Source organism: Apium graveolens, chromosome 10, assembly GCF_009905375.1.
Source record: "Apium graveolens cultivar Ventura chromosome 10, ASM990537v1, whole genome shotgun sequence".
Taxonomy (NCBI): Eukaryota; Viridiplantae; Streptophyta; class Magnoliopsida; order Apiales; family Apiaceae; genus Apium; species Apium graveolens.
In genome coordinates, this window is record NC_133656.1 from 221356601 (window position 1) to 221384525 (window position 27925).

General features: G+C 33.3%; 4 protein-coding genes across 10 annotated transcripts in view; 2 read left to right on the forward strand and 2 right to left on the reverse strand.

Moving 5' to 3' along the window:
- Positions 1-1280: 1280 nt before the first annotated feature.
- LOC141690050 (thioredoxin-like protein HCF164, chloroplastic) lies at positions 1281-3685 on the forward strand. Its single transcript, XM_074494634.1, has 4 exons — positions 1281-1555; positions 1773-2015; positions 2647-2750; positions 3116-3685. Exons 1-4 carry the CDS (start codon positions 1361-1363, stop codon positions 3396-3398), a joined length of 825 nt encoding a protein of 274 aa, XP_074350735.1. The 5' UTR covers positions 1281-1360; the 3' UTR covers positions 3399-3685.
- Positions 3686-4063: 378 nt separating this feature from the next.
- On the reverse strand, positions 4064-9928 carry LOC141690049 (wall-associated receptor kinase-like 14). Of its 3 annotated transcripts, none has more exons than XM_074494632.1 (3): positions 8751-9926; positions 6622-6696; positions 4064-5565 (listed from the first exon to the last, which is right to left on the reverse strand). In XM_074494632.1, exons 1-3 carry the CDS (start codon positions 9454-9456, stop codon positions 4280-4282), a joined length of 2067 nt encoding a protein of 688 aa, XP_074350733.1. In that variant the 5' UTR covers positions 9457-9926; the 3' UTR covers positions 4064-4279. The 3 variants fall into 3 exon arrangements, with proteins under 3 accessions (XP_074350733.1, XP_074350732.1, XP_074350734.1); XM_074494631.1 differs by having other exon boundaries at positions 6622-6711; XM_074494633.1 differs by lacking the exon at positions 6622-6696 and having other exon boundaries at positions 8751-9928.
- A 3679-nt stretch (positions 9929-13607) lies between these two features.
- On the forward strand, positions 13608-16344 carry LOC141693371 (uncharacterized). The gene is made up of 5 exons (XM_074498453.1): positions 13608-13810; positions 14033-14085; positions 15491-15658; positions 15765-15845; positions 15920-16344. The coding sequence occupies exons 1-5, from the start codon at positions 13751-13753 to the stop codon at positions 16086-16088; spliced, it is 531 nt and encodes a 176-aa protein (XP_074354554.1). The 5' UTR covers positions 13608-13750; the 3' UTR covers positions 16089-16344.
- Positions 16345-16587: 243 nt separating this feature from the next.
- LOC141689470 (uncharacterized) overlaps positions 16588-27925 on the reverse strand; it is a 31257-nt gene continuing 19919 nt past the window's right edge. For 3 of the 5 annotated variants that reach the window (XM_074493770.1, XM_074493769.1, XM_074493767.1), the window contains 19 exons: positions 27567-27844; positions 27409-27494; positions 27162-27248; positions 26775-27036; positions 26263-26685; positions 26074-26170; positions 24703-25022; positions 23596-23712; positions 23268-23435; positions 22768-22896; positions 22577-22666; positions 22299-22405; positions 22062-22210; positions 21088-21170; positions 20907-21002; positions 20710-20832; positions 18409-18492; positions 17527-17667; positions 16588-16960 (listed from right to left, as the gene is read on the reverse strand). In XM_074493770.1, coding sequence (XP_074349871.1) covers positions 16622-16960; positions 17527-17667; positions 18409-18492; positions 20710-20832; positions 20907-21002; positions 21088-21170; positions 22062-22210; positions 22299-22405; positions 22577-22666; positions 22768-22896; positions 23268-23435; positions 23596-23712; positions 24703-25022; positions 26074-26170; positions 26263-26685; positions 26775-27036; positions 27162-27248; positions 27409-27494; positions 27567-27844 — 3179 coding nt within the window. In that variant the 3' untranslated portion in view covers positions 16588-16621. Of the gene's footprint in view, positions 16961-17526; positions 17668-18408; positions 18493-20709; positions 20833-20906; positions 21003-21087; positions 21171-22061; positions 22211-22298; positions 22406-22576; positions 22683-22767; positions 22897-23267; positions 23436-23595; positions 23713-24702; positions 25023-26073; positions 26171-26262; positions 26686-26774; positions 27037-27161; positions 27249-27408; positions 27495-27566; positions 27845-27925 lie in introns of those variants that run through there. The other 2 variants (XM_074493768.1, XM_074493771.1) reach the window with 2 other exon arrangements.

Consider the following 27925-nt stretch of genomic DNA (forward strand, 5'->3'; position numbering starts at 1 on the left):
TGAAGTAAGACGCGAGAGATAAGAGAGCAAGTATTTAGTTGGGATTTTTAATATTTTTTTGAATTTTAAAAATTTTATGATATTTAATTTAGATTTTAATATTTTTTTAAAATCTGATGGTATTCTATAAGAATTAAATAAAAATAAAATTTGGTGGTATTTAATTTAGATTTTTAAAAAAAAATATTAATATCTAATGATATTTAAAGTCCGTGATTTTTTTGTATTTTATAAAATTATAGATTTTGATGATTTTGATAGTGTATTTCATATTTTGAGCAAAGATTTGTAAAAATCACTACTAAAATCAACATGGTTTTACGAAATTTATTCAACAACTCCGTTGAAATCCGCGTATATTTAAATCAGCCAAAATCAACAACAATCATTCAAAATCAACAAATTATTATAAATTCTTTAAAATCTGAATTGAATACATCCCCAAGTAATTAGAAACTGGACTTCGTCATGGATTTACTAGAACCAAATCCATTTTTTAATATTTTTCAAAAAATCTAGGTTTCATCTGAAAATAAATTTATAGCCTATAATGAGTGTGGTAAAAATAAAAATCAGACATAATCGATTGAACTATCGATTTATGATTAATCAAAAGTTAGGGATCAATTGAAAGAATTAATCGGAGTAAAAATCGAATGTGTTTTAATATTAAAATATTATTTAATATTTTATTATGATTTTATTCTTTATTTACTATTAAGTATACATTTATTATATCATAAATTCTATAATTATTCATATTTAAATGAATACATAAATTAAATATTATTAAATTATTATATATATTCCGATAAAGAAAATATAATAAACATTAATCGAATTTCAAAAATTGGATCGATCAGTCTACTTGCAGAGAATTAATCAGTTAAATTCGGTATTTTTATACCACTGCCATAATAATATTTAAAATGTGATATTATTTATTTTTCATTTAGCCGAAAGACAATTACTTTCTAATTCCAAGTCCCGGCCTATGAATCTAAGGTCTCGTTACCGATTTTTTTGAAGGTAATGAAGTAAACGGTAAGCTGATAAATTACTTTCATCATAATTTTTGAGTAAAAATTTATTAAATTTATATTAATTATTACTTATTTTTATTTTTTTAAAAAAATTATAAATATAATTATAAATATAAGTGAAATTACTTTAGTCGATCACCAATTGTTTTTTTCGTAATTAAAAGTCGGGAGCGTTTGGTGTAAGAATAACACAGGGAAGACTGTAGCGTGTACGGTAATAGAACCCCAAAAGTCAGTAAGCCGAAATTAGAACAAATAAACAAATCAAAAACTTGACCGGTCGGTCGAATACACAAATTTACACATAATTTGTGTGGATGGCTATGACTGTGGTTTCCAACCTCGTCGGAATCAATAAACTCCGGCCGCCGTCTTTTTTCCCCTCCTCTTATCCATCTCTCCACCTAACCAAACCTTCACGCTTCCTTCATTTCCCTCCCTCTCCTACTAAAACTCTTAAAATTTCCTGCCAAGCAGACCCTAATCAGAACCTCGACTCTTCCTCCTCAGAGGTCTCTCTCTCTCTCGCCCCCTCTCCCTCCCTCTCTCTCTCTCTATCTCCCTTTTCCTCTCTCTCCCGCTCCTTCTCTCCCGCCCTACCCCTCTCTCTCTCTCTTACATTTCCATCTTTTTTTATGCATTTTAAATATTTCCAATATCAAACTCATATTTTAACTGGAATTTGAATAAAAATAAAATATACATTGATTCTTGAAAGTGGTTATGCAGGATGAGTTGCCTGTAGAGCAGGTTAGTGAGGCCAATGGTGATAAAAATAGCAGCGATGAGTCTGCTTCAACAAGTAGTACAGCAACTACTGGATTTGAATTCCCTCAATACCCAACCAAGACTTTCAATAAAGGGATAGCATTTGTTTCTGTTCTTGCTGCAGTTGGACTCTTCTTATGGGGCCGGTTAGACTTGGGAGTTTCTTTAAAGGACCTCTCTGCCGCAGCATTACCATATGAGCAGGTACACTTACTGTAATGCACATTTTTAAGCGACTTCACAGTGTTCCTTTCAGTTATTACATACTAATTTGTTGAGGGGAAACGTGAGTTGTATGCTAGTTGGAATTGATCAACATTGCGAGCGCTATCAAGCTAATATATTAGTTAAGGCTTATAGTTCTCACCATATGCGATTAGAATATATTTGAATTTTGTTTTTGGAGTTTATAATGAATTTATACTTCTATTAGAGTTTAGAATAAACTCTTAACTCTTAGTTAGATATGTGGCAAACTGATTCAGTTATACACTACTACACAAGTTTACAGTATAAAACAACATTAAACAAAGTACATAACATTAGTTTTTCAGGCTCTTAATTGAAGCATATGTGATAACATCAATACATCATACTTAAACGTGAGCACCAATTCATTTGAAGGCCATAAGTGATTTTACCACGTACATTTATCTTTCAATATGTAAAGGCTCTAGATTTATACATTATCAAATTTTCAGTGTCTATTTCCATTCTGTTCAACTAATGTACCCTGTGCTCGGAGGTCTGTATCCTTCTTCCTATCTAACCTCGCATTTTTACTGAATGTCTATGAACTCTAATCATTTAGTTTTTTTTTTGGCTTCCTGCACAGGCTCTCTCAAATGGGAAGCCCACTGTTGTAGAGTTTTATGCAGATTGGTGTGAAGTTTGTCGAGAACTAGCTCCAGATGTTTACAAAGTTGAGCAGCAGTACAAGTAATTTTCCCGAGCTCACTTCTTACTCAATATATGTTGACTTCAGCAACCCAAAATTATGCTAACATGTCTCATATACAGGGACAGATCTAGGAATTATTTTTTAGGGGGGCACCGAGTAAATTTTGGGAATACACCCTTCTGTTTTTGAATTTTAGGAGGGCACTTTCATATATTTTCAAAAAAAAATAATGGTGAAAAAACGTAAAATTTGATTTTAAGGGGGACACGTGTCCCCGGTGCTCCTTACTAAATCCTCCCTTGTTCATAAAGATATTTTATTATTTTGAAAAATATATTCTGATATTCATCGTGTCATATCTTAGTTTGTAATAATTAATTCGAGTCTGTCTTTGATAATTTAGGGATCGGGTGAATTTTGTTATGCTAAATGTGGACAACACAAAGTGGGAGCAAGAGCTTGATGAGTTTGGTGTTGAGGGTATTCCACATTTTGCATTCTTGGACGGAAAGGGTAATGAGGAGGGTAATGTTGTAGGCAGGCTGCCAAGCAAGTACCTCGTCGAGAATGTTGATGCCCTTGCCCAAGGAAAAGAATCGATCCCTCATGCTCGTGTTGTGGGACAATACTCGAGTGCTGAACAAAGAAAGGTGCATCAAGTATCTGATCCAAGAAGTCATGGTTAGGCATCATCGCACAGACTGAGAGAACATAAGATAAGTTTCTTAAAATTTTATTCTCTTTTGGATGCAGTTGTAAATGAATGTTGTGTATCAATATTTTGTATTCATGGTCTTCATTTGGTAGTTTGCGTGCACTAAATACTAAACAAGGACCAAGTCTCCACTCTGATCAATTTACTAGATCTCGATTCCAAGTTGTAATTACGGGGGATCTTATGACCCTCGGTTTTCCTTCTCAAGGAAGTAACTACTAATTATCCAAAATATACATGTTGGAATTTTAGAGAGTATTTGTGCATGCATTACAATGAATGCTCGGCTATATCAAACCTTCAACTGTCTGTTCTGAGTTCTGATGAATGCGCCATTTTCACAGCTCTCGCTAAATTTGGTTGGTTTTAATTTGAAGCGGACCCTGGGATCTGGATCAAATAAAGGATTGAGAACCTGTAACCATATAAGTATAGAACTATATATATTTAGGGAGAAGTCTACTAACATGAAATGAAATGCAAAGAAAAAGGGTAAAAAGCATTCTGCGCTGTTCTCAGGCCTATATACAATATAAATAACTTGGGTGATTTCTGACAAATACGCATTCTCATTTTCATCAAAAGACAGCAAATCTATTACATGAAAAACATGGCCACAGTATACATTGCCCAGGGTAGTACGAAATTTAAATTAAAAATTCAACTCTACTATATATAAGGATATCATCATCCCCTTCTTGTATTGGATAATGCATAATTGCACTCTCCCCATTCTTTAAAAAGAACAAGAAACAACATCACTCAACAGGATATCCACTGTCAAATATGTTGCAAACAGGTAACTCATAATCGTTATTGGTATCTATAATATTAACAGCTGGCTATATACTATCAATGAACAATATTACGCAACAAACTATTTGTTGAAGGCGAGCTCTGTTCACTTGACCATGGATCCCGCATAGATATAGGGGAGCTATCACTTACCTCTTTCATCGGAGTAAGGCAATCTATAGGCCTGTGTGGGACAACTACCCTTCTACTTCCAACCCCTAGTTTCTTTACTGTCGCGCCACCTTGTGACTTCTCACTTCCATCAAAAGGAGATGAACATGAGGATGCTATTGATGAAGCCATGCCTATATTCTCGTCCAATGGAGCCCAAGCACCGAGTCTGATCTGCTCTAACTCTTGTGAAACTTCCACCATAGAAGGTCTCATGTCTCTATGAAAAGCAAGACATCTAAAAGCCAACTCTGCAACCTTGTGAATGGATGAAAGTGTCCAGGCGTCTCTATTTGGCTCTAGTAAAGGATCTATTATTTCATCCACACGACCTCTTCCAATCCTGTCAATAGCTAGTGCAGCTAAATTAATCTCAGTAGCAGGTCGAGAGAAATCAACTACTTTCAAGGCAGTAACAATCTCTACAAGAACCACCCCAAAGCTGTAAACATCGCTTTTATCAGAAAGATGGAAATTTTGATGGTACTGGGGGTCAACATAGCCAGGAGTCCCTTGAGGAGCTGTTGAAACATGAGAATTATCTGTCATGCCCAGTCTAGAAAGACCGAAATCTGCAACCTTTGAATTAAAGTTTACATCTAATAGTATATTACTAGATTTAATGTCTCTGTGGTATATAGGGGGGTGTGTAGCTGTGTGGAGATGAGCAATTGCAAGTGCTGTCTCAGTTGCAATGGTCAGGCGTACTGTCCAGGGAAGGACATGGCCCCTTTCTCTCTGTAGATGCTGTGCTAAAGTTCCATTTGGCATGAACTCATATACAAGAATCTGTTCACCATTCTCAATACAGCAACCCAAAAGACGAACTAGATTCTGATGGCTCACTGAGGACAGAAGCTTTATCTCGTTCATGATCTGTTCAATGCCATCAGTATCTTGATGCCTTAGCTTCTTAATGGCTACCCACTCATCATTATGGAGCTTTCCAGCATAAACTGTACCATAGGCTCCGGTGCCCAGCTTTTGTTTCTCAGAAAACGCATTTGTGGCTCTCTCAATATCTTTGTAGGAAAAAAGGGGAACAGTGGAGTTGCGTGCTTCACCTAAAAGACGGTTTTCACTCATTTTGTATTTCCGAGAAGTTGATCGTCTTCGCACATAGTAACAGATCAAAGCAAGGGCAGCAATTAAACACGCTCCAGCAGCAGCAACTGAATTGAGAAGGAGAGAGAAAACTTTAAAATTTCTGGAAACATTTTGGAAATGAAATATGCCAGTGTCTAAAAGCCGAATCAACAGGAATCTAAAAAGGAGAGCTCACGGATCATTTAATGCACATAACTTATGCGAGTCTCGGTTTTTTACTATTGAAATGCTATCTACAACCTATGATGCTCGGACTCTTTAAGACGGATCCGACACTGACACAATTCGGAGTGTCAGATTCTCCGAACTCCAGAACCAAAGACCCGGGAGACACGTTTTTACAAGGATCCGACACTTGGATTTGGGCACATTTGTTTTAATTCAATATGATACTTTGTATAAATAAATGCATGTGTATAATTTGAAGATAACAAATAAACTTTTGAAAAAAAAGAGGTAAAACTATATTTGCTATATGCATAAATGTATAACAGGTACAACTTCAACATTTAAAAGGTATGTTGGTAAAAATTAGTAAAATTGTCAAGGATATTTATTATAATTACCATAATTACATTTTGCAGAACAATCAGTTGCACAAAGTTTCATATGTTCGTTTCTCCTTCTACATTATTTACTCTCTCTGTGTTGCTTTTTCATCTTTTTCTCTTTTTCTTAGAGATAGATTGTCAAAGTTAAGTTAGATTGTCGGAGATGAAGAGTCCATATTCACATGGAGGATCCGATCTAGATCCCTGTGTGGTGTACTGTCAACACGGGTATGGCCGGGTCTTCCGGAGAGTCCAAGCATCACATTCTACAACTACACCAGATAAGATATAACTACCCAGGTGAAGAGATCATGAGGTGAATCATCGGACTTATATGCGTAAACAGTTGCAATTCGGAAGCATTTTTACGAGAATATAGGTGGTTTCTGAAACACACGGTATCTAAGATTTATGTGATTAGACCAGTGAACTATGTCATAAAACATTTGAGCTATAGAATTGTAACTAGCTCAGAAAATATAAACTATCCAGTTACTGGAAGAGGTGAATGCCATAAACTGAGGAACTAACTTTGTCTATATACGTTAATTAAAATGGGGTTTTTTTTACCTGCAGCTAAGATTACCACTCTCTTAGTTCCACCACATTTACCAGATATGTATCTTGAAGCACTGCAATAGGAAACTGATGGCGAGACAACTGATATGAAGAAAGAGTAAATATATACAAAAAAAAAGCAATGTAAAATGATATATCATGAGGTTATAACTGAAGCAAAAGTAGATCACACTGCTGTTAATTAGAAACAAACTCTCAGCACAAGAAAAATGTCTTCAACTTGAATAATAGAGAGATGGATATTCAGGGCTCGATGATAATCAATGTTTTTACAATAAGTTGGTTACTTAACATGGTATCAAAACTCGGTTTAAGGAGGTTTCTCGGGTTTCTTCCACCCCCATCTATTTAATTTAATTATTTGTGCGTCTGTTTGGTCTGTCATATGATACCTTCAAGCTTAGATGAGTTGGTTATTTAACAAATATGTTTCAGAACATCAAATGCAGAGATAATCACTACAATTCCTATTATGAGGTTTGAGTAAAGTCAGTGTCTGTACTCTGTTCACTCTAATTTTAGGAGGTCCGTGACTCGATGGATTTAGAAATGAAAGCACTTTAATGTTGTAAACGAAGGTTAAATGTTGAAGGACGTTTTAACGTATTTTTATCTAAACAAAATAGGGGAATTTGTTCAAGATTAGCTTTCTGTATTATCATAGCAGCCTTCAGCATGATTAACACGTTACCATGTCCAAGGCGAAGCACATGAATTTCTAATGTCCAATTTCTGTGCTGTCTTCACTCAAAACTTAGAAACAAGGGGAAGGCACAATGGACAACTTATGTTCCCTATATATTGTGGTCCAGAAATGAATTTCTTAACATATAATTTGCTTACTGTGAATCTAAAAGTTGTAATCAATGCATTATCAGCCAAATTTAGAATTTTAAAAGTGTTTCCGGTTGATGTGTACATCAAACGTTAAGGATCCCTTATCAAAAACATATCACATAAGGTAGAATACTGTAAACTATTTAGCCAAACATGAAGCAATCCCTCTGCTTCGTCGTTAGAAACAAAAACCTTAAAACATAGCATGTGATCCCTAGACATCCCATGATTAAAATTATTGGCAAGATTTTGACTTGTCTGCACCAATATGAAACTTAAAATTTAAACCACTCCAAGACAGCTCTATAACTCCATCTACGGGGTAGAAGAAATATGCAGGAAACTTCTCTTATCATTTTCCTGGGTATGTCAATGTCGTATTTTAAGCACATGTAGGCCATAAATTACTTTCCATCCACCAAAAAATCACAGTTGACCAATAGGAATGTTCATTGAGAAACATATTATATCCTACTCTTTCCTAGCATAAAATTTTCTACACAAATGATTCATAGTACTTGAAGACATGTCAGGCCAACTACTAAAATACCAGCAATAATCTACTTAATTTTTTTTTTTTTTTATAATCTGTTCATAGACTTTTCGCCAAGCAGCTTAAAAATCTAATAGCCTAAGTGACCGAGTCCAATTCAATCCCAATCGATGACTACAGATAAAATGCAAAGACTTTTCTAGCATCGCTGATAGAAGTTGTTCTTATAGGGGTGTATTCAATTGAGATTTTGAAGAATTGTTAATAATCTATAGATTTTAAAAGATTTTTGTTGATTTCAATTCTTCGTGGATTTTGATGGAGTTGATCCAAAATCTTGTAGAGTATTTTGTGGAGTTTTTTAGAAATACATCAAAATCTCATGTATTTTGAAAAAATTTCAAGATATTAAAAATGTACTGGCAAATCTATCAAAATCCACGACTTTTTTAAATAAATGAAAATCCATGGACTTTTGAATACCATCAGATTTTGATGAATTTTTTAAAATCCAAATTGAATACCACCAAATTTTGATTGACTTTTTAAAATTTAAATTGAATACACTCAGATTTTAAAAGACTTTTTCCAATCCTGGTTAAATACCTTCAGATTTTAAAGGAATAACCCATGATTTCTAAAATTCATAAAAATTCTTCAAAATCTCAATTGAATACACCCCATTAGTCAAATGCATTTATGTCAGATAAATATAACTAAAATTAACAAGATGATGTAATATTAGTAAATTACATAAAAATAATGTGGATAATGGCAGCAACAAACTAACCTCTCCGACAACCACCGCGAAATCCATCGCCTTCAAATCCTTCCGTACACTGACACCGAAATCCCTTGTTTACACCTTCAAGTCTCACACGAACACATTTCGCATCCGTAGAACAATTACAATTCCCTGGTATCCCCCACTCCAGCTCCACTACCTCAAACTCCAAAGCCAGTACAACTGAATCCGCACTCTTGTTATTATTCGAATTAATCAAAATTGATGTGTACAATACAGAACAGTCGCTCATGTTCAACTCATTTACCACGCTCCTACCCTCTCCTCTATAACAGCTAACACCATCATCATTACAACTAGCCGATAAATGATCATTTATCAACGACGAATTGGCCTGTATCAAACACTTGTTAACCAGTGGCTTATTGCATCTCCTGATTAGAAAATTGTTTCGCTTCGTAGGCGCGTAATTAGGACCAATCAACTGATTACTTTCGTTGATTTTGCGGCTACAATTCGCTGGAAAATGAAGCAATATGTTGTCACTAGTAACACTTTTAACTATAATTTTTCCGAGACTCATAGTTTTGTTATCGTTACAGTCTAGACGAATTCCACAACCCTCCGAAAAACCAAACGGATACTGAACAGTAATGTTAGTACCGCAGTGAAGATTACAGCAAGTAGAGCTACGCGGTTGAGCTAAGAAAAGCACCGTGAAAAACATAACAACAAGCACGGTGATTTCCATAGCAGCAGTGAAGAGAGAAATGATAAAAAATGAAGAACAGGAAAGTTAGAACTAAGTAGAGGAAGATAGTTGAGTAGGCATTAAAGTGTGGAAATTAAAGAACTAGGAGGAGAAGTTGGGAGATGGCTGAATAACAATAAATGATGATAGTAGTAGTAAAATTTGTGAGGTTGTAGTAAAATAAGAGTAGGATACGAAATCGAGTACCAAAATTTGTTCCTATAAAATTTACGTGAATGCAGGGAATTCGTTATTATTTATTGGGTCGTAGCTTGTCAGGACATGACACGTGGTATTTAAATTTGTTTGGGTAGTAATTTGGAATCTTTAGCATTTTCCGCAAAATGATACTAGTACTCTTCTACTGGGTTGTTAATGACAAGTAGGTTGAAGAATAGAGGGGGAGGGAGCGTGAAGGGCGTTAATGAGAGTGGAGGGGTCTGTAAATAACAAGTGGGGGGAGGTGTGTCATGAGTGATGACGAGTGAACTAATACCATTCAAAGCGCAAGGTCTCCGGAGCGTATTCATTTATCGAGATTTAAATATAATCGAGGGATGAGTCTAGTAAGGTGTAACGAGAGAATAATCTCGTGGTCGTGTATTGCCCTCTTCTACACTCAACTTTCTGCTTTTATATTTACTTGTTCAAGTTCATTTGAATGTTGATTCATTGACCGAAAATAATAATACATGTATATCTTTTACATTTTAACTATATGTTTGAACCAATTTACACGCATTTCGACTACTTTTGAAAAAGGCTATCATATCGTTTTATCGTTATATTCCTCCACTTAAATCTGCACGTATACTTAAAATTAAATATGGGAATTTCTCTTTATAAGTCTTTAAAGTTCCGGATTCAAGTGTCTGCCAGCTGAGTTACTCGATATGAAAATAATGCCTTTAACTCTAATCAAAGTTAATGTAATATCTAACAAAAAAATGAATAAATATAACTAAAATTATAAATGATTTGATATGTTCACAAATAATTCGATATTTGATTTTAAAATTTTAGCTCGTTCAACTCAATTTAGTTCGGGAATATAATGCATGAACGTGCTCATTGAAATAACTCATAATAATTACTTAATATAGTACTAAGAATTCTATATCAACAACTACTTATATACACATAAACTTGTTTGATGAACAATATAACATAATGATTAGTTTTAATTGTGTGTGTAATTTAATTCACCAGCTTGTTTAATTTATTTTTTATCTTTCGTATTAAATTAAATTTTTTTTATAAAATTTTAATTGTAATATATGCTAAATGGTAAAATACGTTACTATTTTATATGATATCTATTTCTAAATTCAATTGGCCTATATATATAATTAGTTACATAAAATAACGTAATTTAGTCATAATCAGATGTTAAATACTAAATTTATTTGGTCATTAAGGTTTTCAAATTTATAGCGACGATTTTGTATTAATTTTTTTTAAATAAAAAAACTCATCTAATATTCGCGAGAATGAGCTGGTATGCTGGGTTGTTCATGAAACATATTCATAAGTAATTCATTGAAACATAGTTCATGAAATATATTCGCGAGCTGTATATTAACACATTTATGAATAACCGTTTTTAGCTTCCATAAAAGTTTGAGATCGGATTTCAATTCGATAATTTATAATGAGTTAAAATATGAATACTTAAACTTCAGCTCGGTATGGTGCACGTCAAAACATGTGATTAAACTCGTTCTCATTCCCCGTTTACTGATATTATTCGATTTTTTTTTATCATAAATTTATTTATAGTTCATCCATTCAACATGTCGTTTGATTCTATATATTATTGAATTAAATTATGAATTTTGTGCATCACAACCCATCCTTAAACTAGAATAATTATTATTTAAATCCCCTGGATTTTTTCTAACAAGCGGGAAGTCGATATCGGAGGGATTACAAGAAATTATATTTATTTTTACTATGAACAAAAAAATAATATTAAAGGTGCGCACTATGTGCTAATTGTAATTCAATTAATAATATCGGGCCTCTATATTTATATTAATTTCAACAATAGCATCTTTCAAATTATCAAATCACTAATATTGCGTCATTTGAGATCAAATTTTGACATCCAATTAGTTAACTCTTGCATTACTCATTTATATATTAACAATTAAATGTAAATACTTAATAAAAATAAAATCAATGAACAAAATATATACTAATATTATAATTGAATTAATATTACAGATTAATTAATTTTAACAATCTAAAAATACTTTAGATTAAATCTTCAATTAATCTTTAACCAAATTTACGAAAATCATCTTAATTAAACTTGTGATACACGACCGAATTGTGATTCCAACCCAACAGATCCCCCGACAAATTAAAGCTCGTGCTCAAATACAAATAAATACTATAATACGAATTACGAACCAATCACATATTTAATCAATTTCTCTCTCCTCCGTGTGCGTCATCAATTCATGTATATATATTTCCATTCGTTTTTAATTTAATTTTTCACAATAATCGGTTAACTTTTTTAAAAACCTAACTTCATCGTATTTTTTTCATCTCCCACTCGTCACTCTGCATAGTCTATTTGTTATATCCCACATGCTCACGTAATAGTCTGCAAATCACGTGAAACAAGATAAAGATAAACTGTACTTAAGTGATGATTCTGGTTGAGGAGGCATAATAATAAATTCTCATTTCATGAAATTTGAATATGAGACGAAGAAAATAATTATCTTTATTTTAACTAACCGAGCCAACATTTGTGGCCAGATAACCATTTTTTTTAGAATAGGTTGAAATTAGTTTATAAAATATCTCTAATATTTTAATTTTTTCTGAAAATTCTCGAGGAATATTGGAATGTATAATATTTTGTATTGACTAACATTCAAAACTCTATAACTAAATTCTAAAGTATTCAAATTCTTTCACTAAAACTGAAAAAGAGCTACTAACAAAATTTGGACTATAATAAAAACTTAAAACTTATACCGTACGTTTTAATTAATATAATAATTTTCAAGAAAATGGCTACAAAATTTATATAAATCATTGAGATAAATATTTCACCAAATTTTAATTTTAATTTATATAATTTTTAAGTTATTATACAAGGACACTCTTTTAAAATTAAACTTAAGATGTACTTGATCATTTGAATTTTATAATTTTAATTTTAAAATATGTTAGTTGGTTTGTCACAAAAAGTTTCAATTTTGATTTTAGAACTAATAATGTTACCTACATTTAATCAATATAATTATTAAAATTTGCAGCAAATGTTATTTTAGTAAAAAAGTTATTTTAATATTATTAGTATTTTTTTTTGATTCCATCACTAACGTGTTTGTTTGAACGTAGTACATAGTGATAGAAGGATAGAGTCTTTTGACTATCGAGTAAAGAATTTAATGGGCCCTATACAAGTATCCTATTTACGTTACATACTAATCGATGACATTGACTTGATTCTTTTTCTTTTGTCTGAAAAGTTGACTTGGTTTTAATAAAATGGAAATTGGTAGACTCATTTTACAAATATATTTGTACATTAAATTAAGGTTGTAAATAATACATAGCTTGATCTCGGCAATTCTTATGTTACATGTTCAATTCATAATTTATATGCAAAATATTTGACCCAAATTATAAACTATTATTACCTCCATCTCATTTTACTTGTTGACCATTCAATTTGACTAAAATTTGACTAAAATTTATTAATATTTTATAATTGAACAAATAAAAAAATTACATCACCGGAAAATAGATTTAATCTACTTTAATATATAATTTTTAGGTTTTTGTAATAATATAAGAGTAATGTATAGCTTTTGGTCAAAAATTGGTCAATTTAACTTCTATAAAAGAAAATGTGACAGATAAAATGGGATGGAGGGAGTAATATTTTGTATGTGTCTATTACTATTGACACCAAAAACTAGTTTTCATTAGTATTGTATAATTTTTGTCATATAAAAATTTATATCATTAAACTAAACACATGATATTGATAAAAAATTATTAAGAACATTTGAGTAACATTTTTTTTATTAAGATGTAAAATCATGTATATTAACATTGTTAGCCCAGCTTGGCGTGCAACTCGACCCAGCCCAATCAGTTGATATTTAAAAATAAAAAATAAAAAAATAAAATAAGAGAAGCTAATTCCATTTGCACCCACTCGTTAGCTAGGGTTTCTAAAACCCTAATTCGCTAAATCCCCAATTATTATACTCACATATAACACCCATACACCCATCTTTTCAATCCAAGTAATTTGAATTCGATGGCGGTTCGTGAAGAAGATAGCGATTCCGAAGCTCCCGAAGAATTTACAGTCGAGCAAGTAATCTCTCTCTCTCTCTCTCTCTCTCTCTCTCTCTCTCTCTCTCCCTCTCTCTCTCTCTCTCCCTCTCTCTCCCTCTCCCTCTCCCTCTCTCTCTCTCGTAATCTCTCTCTCCCTCTCTCGCAATCTCTCTCTCTCCCTCTCCCTCTCCCTCTCCCTCTCCCCCAATTCTTTTTGTGTTATATTAAAAAGTAAAAACAAATCAAATCAAATGATTTGCAGGGTATACAAATAGATGAAGAGATTACAAAAGTTCAAAAAGAAAATAAGGCCAGGTATATCACTCCTAAAACATTCAAATTAAGCTCTGGTTTAGCTGTTTTTGTATTGGCAGATTCAAATTGAGCTCTGGTTTAGCTGTTTTTATTGGCAACTACTTAATTATACGTGAGGTTAAGGGAATGGTAGATTTCTACAACCTCTGCGTGTGCAATTTTTTTGATACCTAAATTAGTGGAAGGCATGTATATTGTTTAGTGGAATGGAGGGGACCGGGGAGTGTGTCAATTAGGGTCTATCTTACCTCAAGGTTTCCGTTTCAAAATTATAAAATTATAAGGTTCTAACTAATTAAGTGTTTTTACTTTGACTGGAGTTTGCACCGGAACTTTGAACAAGCAGCTGCTTGGTATAAAGTTCTGTTCATGCTACATTATCTGGCATGCGGTAGTGGTGTCGCGAAACATGATTTTACAACTTTTAGTTGTGGTGTTAGGTTTAGAGAGTTTTTTTTATTGTCATTATGTTGTTTGACATAAGGGCAAAGTACACAGTAGCATTTAAGATAATGATTTAGAAAGCTTCTACATGTTTATACCTCTTTAGTACCTTGTCTTTACTTGTATACATGTTTGCAAAGGATGATATAAACAAAAATTGTATTTGATAATACAACTTTTACCTGAAAGAGCTATAGTTGATGATAAGTTCATAGAGGTGACTTCTTCATTTAAGATTCAGATGAATTAGGTAATGAAAGAGAATATGAACTAAAGAAAGTTTCGAAAAAGAATTTGGATGAGGTCAGGTTGTTCACTGAAATACAAAAACAAAATCTGCTATACCATCAAATTAGTTACACGTTACATGACCACAATGCAGTAATCATGTCTAAAGTTAATTATTTGGATCACTTGTATAATTTAGTGAGATGGCTGCTAGTTTTTCTTATTAGCGAGGCATTAGATAGTTTTTGATCCATTAGCAGTATCATTTTACTCACACGACCTATGTTATTCAATGCTAGACTTGTTAAGCCTTTGTTTCAGTTTAGTTATTACTGCATCAGCTTTGCTCCAGAATTGCCTTCAAAACAGTGGCAAATATATATTACTCATTGATATTTGTGCTTAGAAGATTTAAATATCATGGCTGTTACAAAATAATTAAATAAATTATTTCTTTATCTTGGTTAGTCACAGTCTTCCGAAATAAGAATTCTTAGTGTTTAAAAAGTAAGAAAGAACTTTTTAAGACAATTTTTATGTAAGAATGTAATTGGTGTTTACAAATTATTTTTCTTTTCTTTTAAAGCTGTGATCTTTATGTTGAGATCGTCCATAAATAACGAATATGATGTAAAATATAGAACCATCAAGTATTCCTTGACCAGGATGTAGAATGAGGAGTTCCGTTATGGGATGAATTGATACATGACATGAGCTAACCTGTCCATTTTAGGGTTGTTCGTGAAGGAAAGGAACGCCGCAGACAGTGGGCCCAAAAGTTGACACCAAGATTATCACGTCCAGATAAAAGTTTGCAAATTACAGAAATGCCTCAAGAGAGTGAAGATAATAAAGATATGCTTCCAGATGACATAATCCAAGCACTTGCTGCCCGAGAGAAGTATGTCATGTTCTTTAACCCTCTTCCGTTCTTAATTATATATGTGTGCATGCACAAACATTCACAATGCATAATTGTGCAATTTTTGTCTCTTCTCTTTGTGCAGGAAAATTTTCTTGTCAGACTCCGAGGAAGAGAAGACCGAGAAAGGACATACTTCAAGAAAGAAAAAACTGAAAAGCTCTGGGTAAAGATTTTTAGCTTTTACAGGGTCGATTTTGATGACTTATATTCAACTGAATTGTAATTGTTGTTTTGCAGGTTAGAACCTGTAATTTTGAAAGATATACCGCCTCCCCAATGCTTACAGAATTCATTAGATTTCTTGAAGAAAAGGAAATTGCAGGTTCCACGGTCCAATGCAGTTCTGAATAACTCTTCCCAAGCGCTTCGCTTTATTTCAAAATCTGGGCTTCTTAATAAGAAATAATGAAGGCTAGCCTTGGTTTCCATTTGCCAGGTCAATGAAATGTTGCATAGCTGTTCCTCGAGCAGCATGCCAATATAACAAAAGCGGTCATCAGAGTTCTCGTTTGTCAAGATAATTAATTTTGCAGTTTTTGTATCATTGCTCCGAACAACTCCGGATGTGCCATTTTATGTCATCTTAGTGTTGACGGTGAACTAAATTTGTTCAGTCATTGTCAAAGGTTATCAATATGAGCTGTTGTGTTGTGTCGATATAATTGTTGAATTTAGCTTTTTTTAAAAAAATCGAGTGGCTATAAATTGAACTACATTGCAGATGAAAACACTAGCACAGTTTTGGTGGTGCTTTGGGGGTACCAATTTTCTTAGAGTTAACATGTTCGAGTTCTATTTTCTTCAATCGCAAGAAACATGCAAGTTTTGAAAAACTTTTTATCACCAATTTACTTTAATTGAAAATTAACTAAACAGTTGGAACAAAAAAACAACTGAACGGGATATGTTGTGTTTGGGAAAAAAATCATAACTTTCATATTATTGGTCATTTTGGTCTAGAAAAGTTAACAAAAAGCCACTAACTATTCTTCTTGCTATAGGATTAGGTATACAACGGCACAACCGTCCATCCAGGTATGCAATTAAACCGGACAAGACAAACCTGCCAATACCCAATCTCCATATAACCTTCCCCTTTCCCTTCTGTTCTTGTTCAACAGATGTCGCCGCAATGGGCTTTCCATCAATAACTTCCAGTTTTTCCTTCAACTTGATTTTGGTTGTAACCTTGCCAGCTTGCTTTCGCAGACCACGGATCATAAAACTCACAAAGAGGTGCTCACACAGGGTCAGAATTGTTGGCCCGATTTTCCAGTCCTGCAATTCAAAAGCCTTTTTGATAAATTTCTAATCTTACAAAAAAGAAGAAAATACTAGAAACATGATAGGCTTGCTTGGGCCCGTCATCACTTGCACAATTCGTATATAACCCTTTTCCAAATCTTCTGGAAGCCACGATGATAAAGTAATATTTCATATTTGTCAACTGATCGATATATAAGCAATTAATCGGATAATTCATGTTCTACTTGTCAATGCTCAATGTTGTCCCTGTTTCTTTTCTATACACTTTAGTTTTATAGCAAAAATAAAAAAAACAAAATGCTCAATATGGTGCTATCTCCTCAGTCCTCAACATAATTACACTTCTGCCCTAAAAAGTTGTTTTAAGGACTTGCAAAAAGAATGACCAAATCAGGTACCGATATTACATCCTAATAAAGCATCACCAATATCCTAATACTTGTCACATCACATAAATATAAAAGAAAAAGCAGAAGATTGATGACAATCCCATGTAAATTATCAATAGCATAGTATAAGTTGGAAGCCTATGTTGAGGTAGTAAAGATAACCTGCTCGTTAAATAATTTTTTACTTACACTTTCTCCTCGAATATGACGCAAAGGACGATAGGAAGAAGAATCTCCTTTCAGTAGTGTCTTGCTAACCAAGAAACCTTTTACACGATCCATGATCTCCTCTATAAGAGAACTGCTCGGGGGAAGGTTTTTTAAGATAACCTGTTTAACCATCATGCAGTGATAGCATCATTTATAATCATAATGTAAGCTGAACACATAATTGCTCACACCGCAAACTCCTACTTGAAGTAGGGAAGGCTACTTGAAATACAAGAAAAGAAACACAGACACGTTGAACAGGACAAAGAAACAAAAGAAAGATATGGTACTTTAGGCTTGTTTTTACCCAAGTCCACGGTGTATTTCATAATGCTCTTTATTAAAATTTAATATATAATCTTCTCGCCACTCTCATAAAAATATGCATTTTGTCAAATATAATCTCCAATTTTAGAACAACTTCAACCGGGAACAAGGAGACCAGGTACCAGCAAGTACAAAATTCCTTCGATAACGACATGGCTCTAGTAAAAACTGCATCGTTTACCAGTTACCACGTAAATTGTTTAAATATTGAAAACCGTCACTTCCTCAGATACAAGTATATAAATAACTTCTAGATTACAGGTGGTAAATGTGTAATGGGATAAATTAAATAATGTTTCTAGTTTATGAAATTGTTTAATGGCATTGTATTCACATATATAAGCCCTTATTTCAGAAAAATATGGAAGTTAAATTAGATATTCGTATTCGTCACCAACCCTTACTGATGTTTCTTATGTTAGTTAATTTGATGATATGGGCTCCACAATGGTCTAGTAACTGACCAATACTCAACATTAGTCACATGCTAAACTGAAAAGACATGATAAGTAGATAATACATATATATGCACACCTGGTCATCAATAACTCTAACTCGAAGATATTCTTGTTTGTACATAGCATCCAACATAGCTTGCAGGTATCCTTCAATATATAACTGCACAATTCAAATTACGGCATCCGGCTTAATGATAACAATCGCTTTAAGGACTAGCAAAAATTAATCCAGGCATGCATACTATAATAGGGAAGCTCCTTTAATTATTTTTATATCTCATTTTCAGTTATATATCAAATGACTACTGAAGTATCACGAAGTCACTTATAAAGTCATGTATGGCCAACTAAATTAGAAATGATTCAGTTGACCCACTGTACATGAAGTATAAGCCAACAACATGCTAGTCTAAATTAACGGAAGAAGCTTGTTCTTTTGTGCTAGGTTTCCCCGCCGTTGCAGGATATGAAAGACCTCTATGGTTTAAGGAGTCAACTTTTGGGGGGATAGGGGAAGGTTAGAATTGAACACTATACCCTAAGCACCTTTTCCACCATCTAGGAACTCCTTCCTTAGTTAGAATAAGATGTAACAGGTTTTACATGTTTAATGTACATCATCAATTGAGAACAATTTCATTTTAGTAGACAGGATGCAACTTTCTATGCCATATCAAAGGACGTCTTTTTACCGTTTTTTTCTTATTGTACTAGTTAAGTCCTACAACTCTTATAGTGTCTCCTAATATAACAAAACTCCAGGTGGTTAGTTTCATTTCCACCACATTTTGAGATCTTTGTCACTATTTCAGTATTTTATGACGACAAAATCACTCTCATGTCCGGTAACTTGCTTGAGTAAAATATCCGACATTTTATATCACTTTTATAATGCTATATATACATTTAGAATAACCGACAATGCAATTATAATTCACTGTCAGATGCACATTGCACTCATTTAAATAGTCTAGCTGTATGCCTGTATCTGATTGATCAATCTTCAAAACAGATCCTACTTTTTCCTCACATGACTGAGCTGAGTATCTTTGCTCGCTACAAACCCTTCCCTTCAACTTATTCTTTTACAACAATTCTATTCTAAGTTCTAACCATTCACACTTGGTTGTAAGAATTTATGCTGGCTAAAAGACAAAAATGAAAATTGTTCGTTAAGGCAATTACCCTGCATTTATGTGTATGTAATACATATTGGACGATTGAAGATAAATATACTGAATTGCATGTTCCTTGAGGAGAATTTTGATCTTTATTTGAAAAATTATAATGACAGTTCAAAGAGTGTTTTATTTTGACAAACAATTAGAGCATTAAACTAACAAGTCAAAAATACGAGATCATGGTACCACCGGGAAAAGTCGATACAACGATGGTATTATTGAGAATGTCCCAAATTTCAATTTAAACATAATAATTTTATTTTTCAATTTTGCTTTTTAAGTTTGGATCAGTGGGGTATCAGGTGATACAGTAGTGTAGTTCTAGATAATCTTAATCTTTTAAAGCCAGCTCATTCTCTACAATTCAATATGCTACAATGCTAGAAAATCTAGAAAGTCATGATGTATGACCTCATTTATAATTTTGGCAGATTGTGAATATAACAAGATTAGAGTGTCAATTTGTATTTCCACTTCATAGTGTATACAACTGGATCATTACAAAGTCCATACACTTTGTAGTTTTTTACCTAACGTATACTTGAGTAGCTGTTTACACTTTACATACAACTAGCTTAAAAACCCGTGCGATGCACGTGTTTCTTTTAGTATTTATAATTTTTTATATTTATTTTTAATGATTTTTTTTAATATTTGTCTTTATTTATGTGATAGTTGTTTCACTTTTATTTGATAAAAAATAATTCTAATTACACTGTTAGTCATATTAATTAGTTTATATGATTTAATTGGTCTAAATAATTTATATTTGTTATAATTGCATAGTTTCGGGAATTTTATATTAATAATGTATTATAAATTCTAATAGGATTTTATTATAAGTAATAATTATTTCTAATCGAATATTAATAAATTCATATTATAGAATCTTAAGCTGGCCCAATAAAATTACCAACTCATTGATTATTTAACTTGGTCCAATATTATTCATAATTTTGTTCGGATAAGAACCAAATAAAATATTATTCATTATATAGATATGTTGTGGACGGGATTCGAAACATAGACCTTTGGTAGTAGTTTAAATATTAAAATATATCATATTCTGTAGGATTAGTTAGTATTAGATTATATCTAGCTCTTCTCATCTATTTACTATAACAAATCTATATTGTTAACCAAACTACCAACTATACATATGTTCATTTTTAATAGTTTAGTAGTATATATATTACCTCATCAACCCCTGGATTTCTGTCGAGCTTAATCTTTCGATCAGGTCCACCTTCTATAAAAGCAGTCCCTAGTAAAGTTGGCTCCATAGCTAATTTAAGTACACCTTGGTGGAATCCACTGACCTAAAAATTAACAAAACGATGTAAATAAGAAAGTTTACAACTTCAGAAACATGTAAATCTATAATGATTAATACCATTCCATTAAAACCACTTGTTTCTGCTCCCTTCAGAATAGAGTCAGATATTTCAGTGGCAGCAGCAAAAAGTATATTTGACCCTGCTGCTTTCAACTGCACATTCAACATTTTTTTTCTTCATATTTTAACATTAGCACCTTCGTCATTAAGTTGGAAAAAAAATAACAAAAGAACTTACAGTTTTTCCCAGATCACCAAAATAACGTTTTGTTCCTGAAAAACCTTTACTATCGATACTTTTGCTGATGAGTTTGAATGTACCTGTTGCAACAGCCCAAGCATCAGATAAACATCACTATGTTGAAATCTTATATAATATTACAATTTACAGGAGAGGGACACAGACCACCTTAAGTTTGGCCGGACATTGATAATGTTTCTATTTAACATAAAAAATGGGTAATTGATTAAAATAATTACTATTAACTTCTCCACTTATTTCCCTCTACTAGAGTCTAGAACCATATTAATATATACTCATTAATTGAAATCATATTTTTTGGTCAATGTCCTACTGCAGCAGCTACATCTCATAAATACTAAAGAATACATAATGAACCGACACCCATTTTGAAAATTCTAAATCCTCATTACTAGTGGTATCTTATGGATCTGCTAACTGACAGGGAGATCCTTTCAAATTTTAGAAAAAATGACAACAATAACAAATTTCACCTGAAATTTTTAAAAAGAACATTTTTTGGTGTTTCGGTCAATTTTCATTTGAACTGGCCAATGCTTTCAAAATGGGTATTCATGTGTATGCCAAGCTCGAAAATGGTTAATCTTATCCATCACTAACAATTTTAGCTGGATTCTTATCCAATTCCTCCACTGAGAACCCTAGTTATATTCAGTCATGCTATACTCTGTAGTAACAAATAGTAAAACCCAAGTTCTTCTGGATCAAGTAAAAATAATCAGGGAACCTTGTTTACTTTGGAAGTATTAGAGAAGGAAACAATAAACGTACTGAAAAACATATTCTTCTAGTGTATCAATCATGTACCCAAAATAGAAGTTTGGGCAAACATTTTTCTTTTACCAACTCAACCATATAATTGACTTCATTTTGCATCATTTCCAGGAAGACATAAAGATGCAATCGTGCAGCTATAGTAGTCAACAAAGAGAAACAGATAGAGACACGACCTATGGTAAGGCCAGGGAGATTAATCAAGCCGCTAGATGGATCAAAAAAGACATCAAGAGAGGACGATGCAGAGTCATCAAAAATGGAAGCAAAAGCTGGCGGAAGCAATGGGCTTCCTTTTGCGATGTATATAGCCCTCATGGCATACCTAGAAAACCAGTTATTTCAGACATATTAACATTCTTTAAATAAATTATATAATAGCAAATTCAACAGAAGTCACATCATATACTCACCACGAATAATGTTGAGCACACTTGATTGACAATTCTCGTATAGTTATCATCGCATGAGTAACCAGGACACCATTAAGTTCTACACTCTTATGTTTTATGGAAGGGATCTAAATAAGTACAAAAAGACATTGGTGAAGCCAGAGAAAAAGAAGCAGCACGAAGTGCAGTACACCTTACTAGATATGATTAATATAGGCTGTGCTAAAGTTAATGGAATAAATTCCCTTGTTTCATTGTTTCTTACAATATTAATAATAGTTATATCTTCAACGACAAACCTTTATTACGCTATGCAGTAAAGACCTCAATGTCTCTTGAGTTGAGCTATAACTGGAATAGAACTCCCCTGGAAGAAAGCTTGCAATGATCTTCAAACCATGCAAACTATGTGAGAATACATTACTAGAAGACTTAAATTCACACACACACACACACACACACACACATATATATATATATAGATTAAAACCTTTATAGGGTGGATCTCAAAATGATCAAAGTAATATTGTTGACTCTTCGTATGCGGGTCGCTGAGAGACGTCCTCCAAAATGGGGCGATTCTCATAAGTGTCTCCTCATCAAGGTTCAGATCAAATGGCTGTTAATATTGAGGTGACACAATCAATATTTCAGCAATATCTTGCAATAAAATCATTTGTTGACACAGATTTGAAATTAGCAGATTTGCAATAAAATCACTTGTTGACACAATCAATATTTCAACTCTGCTTAACGACTTCACATAAATATCTACAATAGTAAATGTTCGCTTATCTACAGCTACAGTACTTCAAAGGTACAATATTAGCTCAAAAAATCACAAGAAGACAATTTGTCAGGAGTATATTTGATGACAGGTAGATAGTTAGAACAGAAAGTCAACATGACAAGCACTCCCATTATTTGATATAAAAAATATAGTTAACAGGATGGAGATGAAAAGCTACAAGTGCAGATTGCAGCTGGTACCTGAAGAACAATCGACGAGTACTCCACATGTTTAATTTTAGAACTAGTTGAAAGTAGAATGAACACAATATGAAGCATGCTGCTATCTGTGTCGGGGTATTGCGAATGATGCCTACGGATCAATGATGCAAAGGGAGCTCCTATCCATTTTTCGTCCACACTCAGAGACTGAAATATCAGAAGATTAAGGAATTACTTTGATGGTAAGGAATCAAGTGAATTACAATTACTTATTAGCATCTTCACTCTTTTAGGGAAAGCACGTTAGAACAAAAGAACTTGTAATAATGACAGCTGTACCAAGACAATAAAGGGGGTAAAGAATTACCTGTACTCTGATACTGTTACATTTACGGTGATTAGTAAGTAATGAATCCATATAGATATTTCCAAGCCTTATAACAATGATTGGGGTGTAGGTGGGCAGCTCAATTACATCTCTCTCCTTTCATAACAAAAAATAATTATAAAAAAAATTAGGCAAAGATGAACAAATAATCAAACTCTCTTAACAGCGTAGACAAATTCATAATTCCATCTGGTACTCTTTACCATGATCATTTGCCCTTGCAAGGGTGGGCAATGTAGGGAGATTAAGCATACATGTTAAAATACCAATTCACCTTAAACATTATGGAAAGCCAGCTTACCTTAAACCTCATTCTCATTTTTTCAATTTGAATGACCGTGTATAAAGCTAAAGGAACTAGTAAAGCAACAACTTATTCTATAAGAGCAATTTAGCCAAAAAAAAAAAAAAAAAGTGCTGCCAGTTTCACATTAATTTGTTTTCAAATGAGACCTCTGATATTTGTTGGCCTTTGAAAGGATTCCAACCTATCTTTAATCTGATACATTTTACTCAACCGCCAAGTGCAACAATTTCAGGTGTACAGTGTTGCAAATGCTTCTTCCTTCATTAAACCTTAATGATTAAAGACCAACAAATGTACCATTCATCTGGTACTAAATTTCCGTTAACAAGAACTCAAAGAATTTAACAATCAACGCCATTCAGCTAACCGTTACGCGTAGATATTTTCTTAAACTGTTAAAACCCATAACACCGTCAAATGAGGAAAGCTGAAACATAATGTTTCCTAAACTTTTTTGACGTCAGTTCTGTGCCTATAAAATGTTGACAAGGTAATTCAAAGTATTGACAAGGGTGAACCTTTATCTTGTCAACGAGTCCTAAAATCTGCATAGGCAAAAGAATTAGCTTGACATTTATGTAAATAAATTCCTGACAAGTAATATCTACTACTCTTAAAATTTATATCCAGAAGCCAATCATACCTCAATTTAGCTTGTTAGTTGTATGTTTAGAAGATAACTTATTGGCAAAAAACAACAGTAAGTATTACTACTACAAAGGAATTAATAGTTGAAGACAGACTCTCATGCACGGACAAAATATAAGAGATGAAAAAACCTTTTTAGAAAGTTCTAGGATGCTGATTGCAGAATCAAAAACCCTTAGTTGCATCTTTGCACCAGAATAAAGTGACGTGTTTGCTTTATGACTATCAGGAAACTCGCAAATACGCAGGACTCGTGTAGGTCCATCTGCATATACTTCGTATCCTGAAGTTATGATCTCTATACTACTTAATTGCCCAAAACTACTTCTCTTGTCTCCTGGATTTCTCTGCAATGGTAATTGCAACCCCAAACCTCTCTGCTTCCCAGCTCTATAGAATGGTTTCCATGCTCGTAGCTTATCCAAATTGATTTCACGCAGTAACTGGACTTCTACATGTGAAGTTCAGTTAATCAGTAATACAACACTTCATGAACTCATTGACATATCACCAGACAATAAAAACAACAAAGATCGAGCATTTTGGAAATCTTATGGTGTACAAAATGAATCCATGATTGACAAGAAAGCAATATCCAGCATGTTTAAGTGTTCGTAGGCATAATTTAGCCAAAAACAAAAGTGTTTGTAGGTATAGAAGAAACAATTAAAGGTTCATAACATCAGAAGGAAAAAAGTATACAGGTAAACTATTACTAAAAATAACACTCCGTCATATAGAAAATGCTTGGATGTAGAGTCCAGTCTACACATACAGCATCCCCTTGGGAGAAGGGCCATAGCCTCTAATACATGATTTTTTTAGGTAAATGCGGATTTATATTAAGGTTTAATATATATTTTAAGAAAAACTCTAGAAATTCACAAAATCTACCATCTTATAATATCCTTAGAAGTGATTCACTTTTGGATACCGCTATATTGGAATAGATACCTTAAAATCCAGATTGTATCCTAACAAACTTCTAACAAAAGATTGTATCCCAAATAAATATCAAAAGATTTTAAAGGACATTTAAAATTGTAAAAGAATACCTATTGAATTTGCAAATGTAGAAAACTTTGTAGACTCTAAATTGAACACACACACCTTAGGCACACTCGAATGCACGAAAAATTTGGTACATCTACAATCAAAACTTCTAACAAAGACCATGCATTGCCTCTTTGACTATTGAAGAAGGCATGAATATCAAAGTAGTGACAGGAATTGTTAGACATACGATCCAATAAACTAATTAAGCATTCTTCCCAACACCTTAAAGTTATATGAGAGCTAGTAATTTGACAGGAAATCACCTTAAGTCTTGATTTTGAACCTCTATAACCCCAATATTTTCAAAACTTTACATTTGGACAGTAAGGTTGAATATTGCCCAAAGATGGGTTCCTAGTGTTCTACTCTTCAATCCCAAAAGATTGGCTTTTGATTGAGAGTTAGTGTTAAAGATAAGTAAACAGATCTAAATGAGAAATAAGTACCACTTATCTGGATGACTAGTTTATGAGGGAGACTAGAATCATCCCAGACATAATCAACATTACCTCCAGCCCCAATTACCTCAGGTTCTGATGAACCCTGAAATTCAACAAGGAGAAATATTTAGTGTTTTATATTTTTATTTCATAGAATCCATAAAACTATAATCATTGGAGGGAAATCTGTACAACCTTCTGATAGTAAGTTATAGGTGCATCTTCCAAGTAGTTCTCAATCCGATAGGGTAGACTAGTATGCGGGGGCCTGTAAAAGTGCAAGACAAGTGTGGAATCATCTTCAATTACATGAACAGAAGAATATTCATGATCAGGGGTTGCTGCATGATTGCTGATGCCTTGTACCGAATAATCTTTCAATCTTTTAAACTTAAGAAAAAACCGTCCCAGTGAAGTTACACATACTGGCCCTGACCAATCAAACCCCGCGTCTTTTGGCTTAAACTGAACATAGAGTAACGAGTCATCTCGAGAACTTTTATGATGTCTGAGAATCTTGTCAAAAACACCAATCTCTTTCTTGTTGCCTTTTACATTCCGCAGATGTACTGCTGTTCTCTGTTTGCCATTGACACTAACTACCCCTTGCATTTCATCCTATTTAAAAAAAAATTATTGACAACTTAAAAGACAGCTAAGATATAGATAAATATATGCTAACACTAAACTAATTAGTATATGCAGACCTCCAAGTAACATTGTCGGACAATAATAGTTTCTTCCGATTCATTGGACACCATATATCGAGGATTAATAGATACTGTTCTTGATGGGACAATGACTTTCCCCGAAGATGGCTTCAAAGACACACCCAATTTTGTAATAAAGTTGCAACCATAACCTTCTTCTACTTCCAGGTCAATCTCTGTGAGTCCGGATAGAGCATCCAGGTCCAATATTGTGTGAGATTCATTTTTGTCCAACAAGATTAGGCGCACCTTGTTGCATCTATTGTTGGCAACAACAGTCAAAAATTAGCCATTCCGGATAAAAGAAAATAAGTATCATATAATAAGCTTAAACGCAGCCAATTACGGAGAGATTTATGCTTGACATATTGAAAATCTTATTACTTGATGAACCATGAGCTTGTTGACTTTGCAGGTAGAAAAGATCCAAGCTCCGGAGGAATTTCAGAATCAAGGTTTCCAGCTTCATACCTGTGTATATGAAAGCTACTGGTCACTATTATTTGGATAGATATAGATATATCTGGAAAAAGAGGTAAAAATATAGCTATTAGCACTGAGAAGTGAGAGCTGACAAGGATAACTACCATTCCTTTCTATATAATATATGATTACCACATAAGAGTACTACCTCGCCAAGGGCTTCTGATTTGGTCCACAACAAAACAAAAGAAATTCAGTTTCATTCTTCAAGGTGTACGGAGTAAAGATAGCAGCCTGCAAAAGAAAGCTACATTAGATTTCCAGCACATAATTGCTGCTTATTAATATAGATTTATGAAAGTGTACCTCCAGAATGCCATTATCCTTGAAAGCCAATCGTAAGAAAGCAAAATATTTTCCACTTCCAAAGTCCAACTCAATGTCCACACTATTAACATCAGATTTCTGATTCTGTAACTTTTTAACCCAGTCAGCACTATTTACTGGTTTGCAACTTGAATTATAAGCAGTCAAAGTAAAAGTGAAGTAGATTGTGGCAGGGTTAGCATATAGATTAGAAGTAGAGTTGCATGGAACAATTGCGAACTTCCCAATCTTGTCACGGCAAAGTATGCTCTGGGAATCTACAACAAAATATAGAAAATTAGTACAGCAACATATAGTACAAGACTACCAGCAGGAATAAGTATACAGAGTTTTGCATC